Raw genomic sequence first — 12,476 nt, forward strand, 5'->3', positions numbered from 1 at the left:
AACAAAGATGATTATCAAGTTAATTGATAATGAAAGCAAGTTCATTATGACTTCATTTATCATAAAGGGCCAAACAATGAGCTTAATTTGAGACGACCCCTCTCTGAAGCATTCCTTCCAAAAGCGATGCCGCTCGATGTTTAAAGAGATATCGCGCTGCATTTCCAAAGCACCAGATGACGTGTGGAAGTGACAGTCCGTCAACAGGCAACATGACCGTGCTGGAGTAGGCCCCCGTCCGCGATTTTGAAACTATTCACATAGATAGTTTGGCCTAAATATTAACCACGTCCTGTTGAAGACTGGCTCTGCTCAGAGAAGTGCCGTAATTGAGTGTAGTCAAGGTTTTAGTCACATGCAGTGCGACTGCTCCTGAGGCGATGACAGACTCTTAGGCACAGCACTGTCACAAACAAGCAGCATCTCTGCTCTGTACCTCCCAAGGGCTTGAAGTAGCTCTGTCTTGTTCTGAGGGGACTTAACATGCAGAAGAAGTGTGACATTTTTAAGGAAGGGGGCTGCTTACCTTTCATGTATATTTAATTCCTTGTATGTTTTTTTTCATCTTGAAAAGGAATATCTTTCCTACAGTCCCCCACCACTTCTTCTTTGCCTCATTCTTCCCTTCTGTGTTTCACTGTCTCTGTCTGTCATCCCTTCATGCTGTACCTGTCAGGCACGCTCTGAGCTTCGCTGTTTCCTGGCGAGTTCATCCTGAATTGTTACAGAATTTTTCTTCTCTTTTCTCAGTTGCATTGGGAGGATTATAGGTCAGTTACAGTGAATGGACGGAACATGATCATAGAGTTTTACAAACCTCATTGATTTCCACAGACACAACAAAATGTCATTCTCACCTGCCCTTTCCCTCCGCATACACATGCACTGCTTTCTGTCACCCACATTCAGTTGTAAACACTGGTCTCAACCACCACTGCGAACATGACTTTCTATTTTCTTTTCTTTTTTCATGTACAATAGAGGCTGTCGTTGAGGTTTTACGGCCCGTAGCCGCCATTCATCATCACCAGCCAGTGGGCTCGCTGCATGAGTCTGACTCTCTAATCCCCAGCTTGAATTACTGTCTTAATGAGCAAGAGGCCAGAACTCGCACAGTGACGGCACCTCCATCATTCACTTGCTCGCTTTCTGTCTCCCATTCTTCACCCTCTCTGTTTCACTTTCACTCTTTCTCAGTTTCAATTACCCTTGCCTGCCTTTGAGAAAGAAAAAAAAAAAACATTTTATTTGATTTTTCCCTTCCGTATGCACTTTTCTTCATATCTACAAGTTGATTTTGATTACAAGTCACATATAAATTGGAAATATTAGAAAAACAATGATTCAGTATCAGGTGCATTAAGAATGCAGTGCGGTTGTGGGTCCCAGGCTGAGTCCTACCATCAATTACAGTAACAGACAGTGTATACACACATTTCCCCAAAATATTTAGAACATTTGCAACATCCCAAGATTGAAATCTGAACATCAGCTCTATCTGGGAGCATCAATTCAGTATGTTGCTCGAGGATTGTAAATAAAATGTTACATGCACTCCCAGGTCCATTTTGTACCAAACTTACTTCTGCAGACAACTGGCTAACTGACAATAACCACATTGGACCACAGCACAATGCAGCCACAAGACAAGGTGCTTGTTGAGTAATGCGCTTGTCTGTTGCTTTTTCTCAGCTCCCTAAAACTCACTATATCCCCTGCTCTTACTGCGCTTATTTTTCTCTAGCAGCTTCACCCTCTGAACGTGCTGTACGTGCCTGACTCCTTATATTTTTTGGCACTGAAACCCGAGAAGTTATTTTCTCATTGTGGGAAATCAATACTTGGGGGGGGGGGAGTATACAAGGCAGTTTGAGGGAGTAGTGGTACGCCACAAAATTACAAATTACAGCAGAAAACAGTTGCTTGAATGTGTTGAACTTCACAAATTGATGATAAATAAGCATATCTGAGGGTGGATGTATACCCAAAATGTGTGTGACCCATCACACAGACAGCAAGAGGATTAGCAGAGGCAGTTTGTGTCACTGTGCCAATGGTCCACTTTGCTTAACTACCAGCCGCACTGCTCTACTCTCATACAACGGCAGTTGATCTGTGCTGTCCTGCTCGTGTCCTACCAACACCACAGGGTCAGTGCTATTGAACTACAGCACTTTGAAGCCGTAATGAAAGTATTAGATTCTACTTTTAGGCCAGTTATGAAACCTAAAACAGGAATGTTTCAATGAAAACGAATGAAAGAAAGAAGACAGATGGGCAGTGAGTGTGGTCTGTAATGGAGGGACGAGAGGGAAAACGCAGAGCACAGAGACAAAGAGAGCAAGGTCTTTTCTGTCTGTGTGAGGTAAATCCCTGAGTCTCCTTCACTGGCTCTTGTGACAGGCTTCATAACATTTGGACTCTCACGAAAAACGCTGGAGGAGGCTCTCAAGAGCTCTGGAGAGGACAAAAGGGGGAGGATTTTTTCTACGGACGGAGAGCTCAGGGTCACACGCAGTCCCTTGAGTCCCCGCTGAGATCAAATATGAGCAGAAAGAGTTTAATCTCACACAAAGTCTCATTCTCACTCATCTGCACACACACACACACACACACACACACACACGGAGCACATAAATGCAGGGGTGATGTGGTACATGACATGGACAGGATACAGCTGCACTGTGACCTTTCTGACTGTCTGTCTAGTGACAAGCATTTGATGGGCAGATTCCCTCGTCTTCTCATCATCCTTCTCCTCTCTCGCCTCCTCAGTTGATTATTATTATAATATTTTAGGATAAAACAGTAATGCTACAATTTAGATATAGAAGTTGCTTTGTATTTCTCGTTAAATGTTAATAGGTTTACTCTATTTGACAACATGATATAAGCACAGTAAGCTATATGACAGAGCTTGCCTCAGTGTCTTAAAAGCAAACCCTCCACAAAAGGACCAAAAGACTTTGGCTTAGTAATGATCCTCTTTCCTCTGTTGTTCTGTCTTTCTTTTTCGCCTTTTCAACAGCAAAGCCCTAAGCCATCTTTTTTTTTTTTTTGAAGCACCAACATAAAACTATTCACAAAATCACCATGTTAAATTTATGGCCTGCCATTTCTGACTGGCTACCTCTGATGTTCCCTTCGTGACATCCTCTCAGTCCACATGGTTTGAAAAATAGGTCTCGGCAGTGCACGGGCGTGAGACCATGCAAGGCTAAAGCGACAATTTGTCTCAGTCCAGGACAGACAGACTCACATAGACACATGTAAACACGTGGCTTTAACTGTGGTGCACGGCCGTAAAGTTAAAGAAATACTTTGACATTTTGGGAAATGCGCTACTTTGCTTTCTTGACCGGGGAGTTGGGTGACAGAACTGATAACACTCTCAGGTCTGCCTGCTTTATAAAAAGCTACTGGCAGCAATCGGTTAGCTTAGCTTAGCATAAAGACTAGCACCAGAGGTTTCAAAGGTAACGAAATCCAAATAATCACTGTTTTGTTATGTCGTTATTGTGACATTGTCAGGCAACCAGTGGAACTCTAATTTGTTGGGTTTTTTTCCTTGGTTTTTGCATGGATTAAAAAATACATATGTAGTATATTATAAGTATTATGAGTCAGCTTTAAAGGTGCTAATAGGCAGATTTTGTTCTCTTTCCACTCTTTATGCTAAGCTAAGCTAAGCCGTGCTGACTGTGGGTACATATTTACTGTTCATGTATGAAAATGGTATCAATCCTCTGATCTAATTCCCAGCAACAACGCTATAGTGTATTTCCCAAAATGCTCAGAATACCGTAACATGCTCTCCTTTCCCAGCCCTGCCCAATCCAAATAAATTCCCTGCTGTATTAACAAACACTGTGTATGACTTAGCACAAAATCTTTGTTTTCCTTGATAAAGCCTCTGTCTAGTTTAATTAACTGCAGTATATCGACTGCATCCTTTTCAGCATACATTGATCATTTTGTTAGAAAGATCAGACTCCAACAGTTTATTTGAAAGCACGTCCAATGTACCCCTTTACTAAAAAGGAAAGTACAACATGATGTTACAGAATTGTGCCCTGAAAGATTTGCTGCTTTCACTTGGATGCGCCCTCAATGCTCAGCGAGCCCTCATTATATTGTCTGCGACTGATTCACAGAAGGAGGTTTATGGTATATATCAATGTGACATCTGGGATGATGGCTCAGGGAGACACTTGGCAGGTACATAACTGAGGCTCAAGTAATTGGGCTACAGGGGACATTTTTGAATGACCAAAGCGAGCGTCGGGGGGCAGATCAGTTGGTAATGAGAGGCAGCAGACACTGGCATTCTCATATACAATACAATGTCAACTGCTTTTGATAACACAAACAAGTATATCAGGACGCACTGTGGAAGGAAATTCCTCTGATGGGTTTTTTCCTTTTTCAAAGTGTGCTTTTACTTCTCTGGCCGGGTGCAGGAAAGCCGTCACAATCCAATTAAGTGAGAAAATATAAGAGTGGGAAAACAAAAGGGAACTGCAACATAAAGTTACTTAATAGGCCATTGGGCCACCACAGTCTGCACAGAGGCTTCACAGCTAATTGCCACAGACTCTACAAGTATCAAGAAGATGCAACAATAAATTTCAGTGAGATCCTAGTTGTACCACAAAATGCTATTGAAGATTGCTCCAGTCCAACATAAGTGTATTGTTCCTGCTGTTCCGAGGTCAAATCGCTTTAATCATTAAACTCTGATCCAGTCTCACTGCAGCTTCTCTCTGTTTGAATATCCCCGGTCTGCTGCAGGGCTCCTCGGTGCGCTCGGATTTCCTTCAACATCGAAGTCAAGTTGATCTGTTTTTATGAACGTAAACGACTGTTAGTGTTCGACTAGTGGTGTTTCTCAACCCTCCTCCTGCCCTCGGCCCACTGTCCTCCCCATGACCCTCTAAGAGGGATTCTGATCTGAAGAATGAATCTGCTCCATAACCACGATGACAGTAGATTTAGGTGACAGAGATCGCCATGGAATGTAGCACTGATGATTGGTTCATGCTGTGTGCGCTTTGTTCACCCTCCCATGCAATAAATAACTGCTGTCCTGCCTCCTGCTCAGCTGAGGTTATTTCTATGGAGTTTACAAGTTTTGTGACACACCACCTAATTAGCCTTGAGTGCAATAGTGACACAGTCCTATTTATTTATTCATGGAATATGGTTTACATAATCCTCAATGCTAATGTAATCATTTGGTGTCCATTTGTGCCTTGTGGGTATTCATTCTGGAAGGAAAAAAAAACTCCCATCAGTATTCAAATAGACTGTGGCTTCACCACGGGAGTGAAATCTGCACTCAGAATGTCCTCCTGTCATTTGCATGGACGCAGGCCTCTGTGGGACCAACTGAACCTAAACCACAAGTGCGTTACATAACCCATCATATTTCATGTAATGATTTACTCTGCTGTTTTCTTCATTTCAGCTGTAGCCAGGACATACATCAATAACCTCCCAATAATCACTTGTTAGCAGAAGCTGCAGTTAGTCACTGAGGATTAAATGAATTACGCCTCTTAGTGCTCCACAGTCCTTCATCAATTATCCATCTTTCACAGGAATGGCACCAAGGTCTTGAAGTTTTCGCTCCAAAATGAGATATATACCCTTCTGAAAAATGGCCTGCAGCCCCGTACAGTGATAGATCACAACCACATTGTTACAATCTGGATCCTCTGTATCTCATGAATCAGGTGTAGGGAATGTCAGTCAAAGAAAAAAATGTATAAGAGTAGTGAAAAAATAACTTCATGTTTACAGGTTGACCAGCTGCTCTCATTATGTTTACACTGTAAGACAGGAAGCACGATGAATGAATGAATGAATCTGGTTCATCAACCTAAAAGCAGCCTGTTTTTTTTTTTTTAGATTCTGAAAAGTTGTTGTCTCCACCCAACGGCAACATTTTCTTGTTTGCACTCGTGCCTCTTATCTAAAACATGCTATGTTCTTTTCGATCTTTTCCAGGCACCACACGACTCCCTCGAGAGGGGGAGGTGCCAGGAGTGGACTACAATTTTATCAGTGTTGGGGACTTCAGGATCCTGGAAGAGAGCGGACTTCTACTGGAGAGTGGCACCTATGACGGTAAGTCTACGGACAGCTTTAAAAATGTGAGAAAACCTGCAGGTGTGTGGTTGCATGCGTTTATGTACACGGTTCACACTGACAGCTCTCTATAATGGAGTGAGTGTAAGCTCGATATTCACAGTCATTATGACTTACAGCCTGCCTTAATGAAATGTGACAAGCGGGACGAAATGTATTGATCAGTGAAACATGATTAAAGACTTGTTGGAAGTGACAGTCAGATTAGAAGCGATACTCATAGCCCTTCAGATGAACTCCAGTATTCAGTTTCTCCGCACTGTGCACTGAATGGGTCACTAAGGGAAAAAGACATAGTATTTAAATAGAAATACTGTAGAAATCAGGACAAGGGTGTAGCTTTTTTTGTCAGCAGAATTAAAAATAAACCTTACATTTACCACAGACTAAATGTTTTACTGGCCGACTTTTTAGAACCCAAAATAACCAGCAGGTGATGTCAGCTGTGATATTCAGGGGCAGGTATTCAAATAGGTAGTACCCTGAGAAGTGAATTACAGGGCCAGAGTCACCATAGTAGTCATATGGTCGGCACTGCACAAGTGCTACCAACTACATCTACTTCCAGGCAAAGAAAGGAAAGAACAGGCTCCATTTGTTGGCTTAATAAGCATTTCAACTTTATTAAATCACCAGCAACAGTCCACTGACCACACACACACACACACACAGAGAAACTTGACAGAGCTCACCGTACATGTGAACTCAATGCGCAATCACATTTATCGTGTGTGTATATTTATGCATGTATGTTATTTCTATGTCCACATGCATGTGTGTAATGCAAGCATACATTCTTTATTTGTCAGTGTATAGCTTGTGCTTCCCTCTGCGTTTATGTACCTATGCACTGTCCTTTTCCCTTCTTGCCAATATACAGTAGATATTCACACGAAAGAGCATGGGCGTGCAAGGAGCTGTAGCACCTGATGGTGACCTTATGTAAACCAGCCAACCTGCTGATCCCACAGGCTGGCTGCACAGTCACACATCAGGAGGTCCCTCTTGTGTTCTTACTCTCAAGTCATGCTTTATTCATGGGATAAACCTGCCTCCTCCTTTTCCTCCCTCCCTCCCTCTCCCTTCTCACAGACACGACCGGTAAGCTTTGGCTCATCACAAGCATCTGAAACTTGAACTTGAACTTTTAGAGCTATTTCAAGTCCCCCTCTTCTTTACTCTGCTCGCTCTTAAAAAAAACTGCTTTTATAAATGTTCATTTGGCAGCACCTGGCTGCAGTAAACATGTCGGTGGCGGCTGATATTTTACAACAAGTAGACAAGTGCGGTCATGGTCTTTCCGGTAAGAAGTTTACATAATGAGGGATATTTCAGCTTGCCAAACAGCTGAAGTATTTATCATTTCAAACACTGTATATCACAATGGAGCATAAGCACTTGCCCTGCATTGAGAGGTCTTGGAAATCTCAGACGGTCGCAGTATATTTGTGTCATGAGGGGATTGGAGGGGAGGATTTCTCTCACATTGCGCAATGATTATGGCAATAACATGATAATCTTCCCGCTCTCCTTAAGCTCATTCTTTCTTACTGCAAATCCAGGCTGCTGTAAAATGGGAGAGGATTTTTCTAAATGCTTGATGGGCAACCTCTGGTCACGTGAATGGACCTTCTCTGGACCATTCTCTCATTCCTATTCAGCTGCGTCTCGTGCTTCCTACACGATGGAGAATTAAAAGATAAAGTCAAATCCTCATCCAGAGAGAGAGCGCCTTAAGGCTGAGAGTAGCTTCCACTGGTTGAGTGTTTCTGCGTCTGTGTATTTGTAGAAGTGTGTGTGTGTGTGCATTTGCGGATGGTGAAGCGCATATTCTAACTTGTGATGGGCCTGTTGAGGCAGGTTCTTCAAATAGTCTCTGATTCCTGTGATAAGGTGTCAGTCCTCCTCCAGAACCCGTATCCCCGGTGATGACACTGACATTAGACACATTCACACACACACACACACACAGGTACACACACATCCTGTATGAGCACACACTGGCACATCCGTGCACACAGAGCAAATCCCATCCCTCCTTGTGTCGGGATAGATCATCTAAGAACCTGAAGATCAGGTTTCAGGAGCTGCCAATTCGCCCACAAGCTGTCCTTCATCTGTGAGTTGAAGCCCAGTGGGATTTGTACCTTTTATAAAGAGGTTGACCGTGGGTAGAGAGGGAGAAATTGAGAGCAAACTGAGGAAGAGCATATAATGGAGAGAAAGAGAGTTGCTATTGAGGCATTCTGAGCTCCTCAACTCCCAATGGAAACCGCCTGTGCAGTGAAAGCAGGACTGCCTTGGCTGCGTGCAGATGTATGGATTAACTTCTCAAAACCTGGAAGTTTCAGTGCTATCTGTCCCTGAGAGAGAACTGAACACTCTGATAGTGGCTGCTCTTCCTCTAAAACCCAGTCAGGACAAACGATGCATGGCTACTGTGGCACAGTGTTGACCTCTCAACAGCGCAGTGAAGCCAAAGAGTAGCTGCAAGTAATTGGATCGAGGAATGCGATTTACTCCATTTGGTTGTGCCTGAAGTGCCCCCTGTTTTTTCTTTGAAAAGGAGAAAATAAACAAGGTCAAGTGCCCTCTTGTATTGGTCACATGGGTTGCATTCCTTCGAGGAAGAATTCACGAGTTACCTTCAGTTTATGTGCATACAGTAAGTGAGTTGCGCTTAAGGTACTGAGTTAATGGGATTCTTAGCTAATCGTAATGGTCTCACTAATAGTCCCAAATGACTTGCCTGAACGCTCATTATGTTAACGCTTCATGTATAATGGTTTTTCTCTATCTCGACAATTTTTTAATGTCATTTAATGCAATTTACACATAATTTCAACTTAAACATCCTCTTCTAGACCCTTCTATCAATCATCCTGCCGTCCGTGGCCATGTTAATCCCCCCACCTCCTCTCAAGAATGGCCGATCAGGGGTCAGGACACAACACACATGCACACCAGCCAGTGTAAGACTGTTTCTGTCGGTTGATGCTGCTCTGTGACTGGTAGGGTACATGCTGGCTGTTCCGTGTTGGTCCGGGGGGTCCCAGGTTGTCTGCCAAGCAGACGTATCAGCCATCTGCGCCAGGCCCTGAGAGCAAGCCTTTCTGGGCTTTTTGTCCCTCCTCAGTGTCGACGCCTCTGAGGTTCAGGTTGGGTCACTCTCACAACAGAGAGCACAACAGAGCAGCCAGACAAGAAGTGAACAGTCCAGTGCAGTGAAGTGCAAGAGTAGAGACACAGCTGCCAGGAAATTCTGCGCATAGAGAGGGTTTTTTTTTTCCCTGACAAATGACATCTCTAATCTGCTACCAGGGAAAGCAAAATTTCACCAAATAAATCTGCTAAATCTGTTGTTTTGGGATCCCCATCGTGATAATGAGTCAGATTTTAATGAGGAAGGAAAACAGACCTGTAGATTACACTGGATGTGAATGGGAGTGCAGAATTCATGCAGTAGCGGCAGTGTGTGATCCACTGGGTGGATGGTTATGCGGGTCTGTGTCTGTGCAACTGTCTGTTCATGATATTGGCAAGATAAAAGTGTTCTCATGACCTTGCGTAGATTATGCATAGTGTCCTTGACAACAGGAGTCTTTTCATTACCGGTCGCTGATTCCACCACCATGAAATTGCTTGCACGCATTTTGAAAGAGGAGGCTCTCTCTTCCCGGCTCATCAACCCTGTGACACGAGGATCACAAGTAACGTCGGACAAGCTCCCCTGCTCATCAGCTTATGAGGCTTCCCTCCATTTATTATGGCAAATGGTGCCACAAATCTTCACTGACGCGCTGCTTTCACACACCTCTATATCTGCAACACACATTTATCAGGGGCCAAGAGACATGTTTGTAAGTAATTAATCACAGAGGTAGCGTCTGGCTGATGAATGTCAGTGTGTGGCAGGAGACAGGCGGGGATTAGCCAGCAGACCCAATCTCTCCTTGCAATCGTGGTGCCACCCCTGTTAATGAAGCCATCTTTGACAAATGCGGATGAGTGTCGCTTAGTAAACACAGAGTCGAGCGACAAGGGGGGAGGGGCAGGCTTTCATCCAGCCTCCTTCTCCTCCTCAACGCTCCTGCTCTGAGGAAGATGAGCATAGCTGCATTAACCCAGTTTGCGGTGTATTGTAGTTGGCACGCCCGAGGAGACGAGGTCGTGCTCGAGATGGGCTCACTTATCAAAAAAAAAGCTGTTGTGATGTTACTGTAGCGTCCTGCAAAGCTGCTGGAATGGCTGTGATGTGCTCCTCCGTTCTTCCTGGCATGCACGCGGTTGTCATCGTTCCCGCTCTGTGGCTTGCTATAAAAAGATGTGGAGTTGATAAATGCTGCCCTTACAGTACAGCATTTGTGATGTCTGCATGTTCACGCTTAAGTACATCAAAGGTTCATAATACCATGGTTCCATACGCAGCTGGGTCCAAATGAAAATAAGATCAAGTTTATGGAGGCTAATTAAATTGCTGAAAATCCCTATTTCCCAGTGGTGTCTCTCCTTATTCTTTAATTAATCTACTTATAAATCATGATTTAGCTGAGTACGCTCAATCTGATGATCGTTTATTGTGAGAACCGGGTAAATATTTGACCCTACAAATGGATTGCCAAAAAATTGATTCGATGTTATTGCATAAACGCATCTGACAGAGCAGCATTTAGCAAACAAATGATCATAATAAATGGTAGGGATAGAAATTAGCATGCATATTATGACTTGAATAATGCCTTATTCTACGCTTAAATTGAGTTCCATATACTGCTCACCAGCCGCACATGGATGGATCACCCCATGAGCTGAATGAACAAATAATCTAACAAAGTTTTTTGTGCTTTATCCCCTCACTTTGCAGAGCGCTGTTACCCCACTGAATATTTATAATCCCCAACACAAGGTTTTTCTTCATTAGGAAAAAAGCAAGCTGAGAGATAGATAATTGCTGTATTCAATGATCAGTGTAATTAGTTGCTGACAAATTCTAAGTGAAGTGATTTTAATGTTACACGAGTCATGACAGCCCTGTGGTGCAGTTATCGAGGGAAAACAAAGCAGGGGGTTAAGAGACGTTGAAATCATGCAGGGGGAGCAGACCTCTGAAACTTGTAAATAGTCAACCACGAGTGCTGGTGTGTGACATTTAGTGATTTAGTTTTTGATTCAAATTAGGTGAATTGGAGTGATGTTAGACATGGTCCCCCATGAATGATCTCTCTGACCGTGTCTAAACCACAGTACGATGCTTTTTTTCTTTCATGCTGGTCTGCACTCTGTGGCTCTTTTATCTGTTTGTGGTTTCATTATTTAATGGGTAAGCATCTCTCATTCTTGCCTCCCTCACCCTGCTCCTCCCATCCTCTCTAAGGTAACTACTATGGGACCCCGAAGCCTCCGGCGGAGCCCAACCTGGTGCAGCCTGACCTGGTGGATCAGGTGCTGTTCGATGAGGACTACGGCGGCGAGATCCCCAGGAAACGCACCACCTCAGTCAGTAAGATGGACAGGAAGGACAGTGTGGTCCCCGAGGAGGAAGATGATGACGAGAGGCCACCGCTGGTCAATGGATTGCCTGGTCAGTAAATGTCAAAGCACAGAATGTCATGTTAAATCACAGAGATTTTGCTATACTCTGTTTGTCCCTTGGTTGTTGAATTGCTACATAAGGTCAATGTCACTGTCTGTTTCTCATGTGAGACATAAAGACTTTGGCTTGTTGCAGATTGTATACAGTCTGATGGGCCCAGTGGGTCCGAGGGGCGAGGACCCAACACTACCGCTCACATCTCGCTCCACCACATGAAATAGCATTAACGGATTGTATGACTACATCCTCCTGAGCACATTGATCATCTTTCCTAAGATCTCGTCCCATCCACTTCTCATTCATTTGTCAGTCTAAGTCGTAGTATTTTGCATACCCAAATGACAGGCCTGTCCACATGTTGCTTTTTAAGTGCAAAGTAAAGGAGGTTTGTTACACAGGAGAATGTAACTACTGGTGCTTTATAATGGGCTTTTCTGTCTTTAAGAACTAACATGGGGTGGAAATTACCTTGACCTGGGAGAACTGTGAAATTACAGAACATTTTTCTGAAATGTACCACTGATATTCATCAACGCACACAGTTTTGGCTTTGTTCGCCCAGGTTTTTAAATAGCTGCCTCTGTCTCTGAGATTTCTGCCACCATCACAATCCAATGGAGTTGTAGTGGAAATTTTTTGTTTGTGGTGGCATCAGTAAGTAAAAATTTGGACCTGATCTGAAACAAAACTATGGGAACGCTGATGTGCATAAAAGAGTTTCCAAACAAAGAAA

The 12,476-nt window shown here is 43.5% G+C and overlaps 1 protein-coding gene across 1 annotated transcript in view; it reads left to right on the top strand.

The window, feature by feature from the left end:
* Window positions 1–12,476, top strand: part of LOC139210197 (membrane-associated guanylate kinase, WW and PDZ domain-containing protein 3) — a 112,635-nt gene that overhangs the window by 78,759 nt on the left and 21,400 nt on the right. The window contains exons 3-4 of the mRNA XM_070840198.1: window positions 6,010–6,129; window positions 11,525–11,731. Coding sequence (XP_070696299.1) covers window positions 6,010–6,129; window positions 11,525–11,731 — 327 coding nt within the window. The remainder of the gene's footprint in view (window positions 1–6,009; window positions 6,130–11,524; window positions 11,732–12,476) is intronic.

The sequence above is a fragment of the Pempheris klunzingeri genome, chromosome 2 (genome assembly GCF_042242105.1).
Source record: "Pempheris klunzingeri isolate RE-2024b chromosome 2, fPemKlu1.hap1, whole genome shotgun sequence".
Lineage (NCBI taxonomy): Eukaryota > Metazoa > Chordata > Actinopteri > Acropomatiformes > Pempheridae > Pempheris > Pempheris klunzingeri.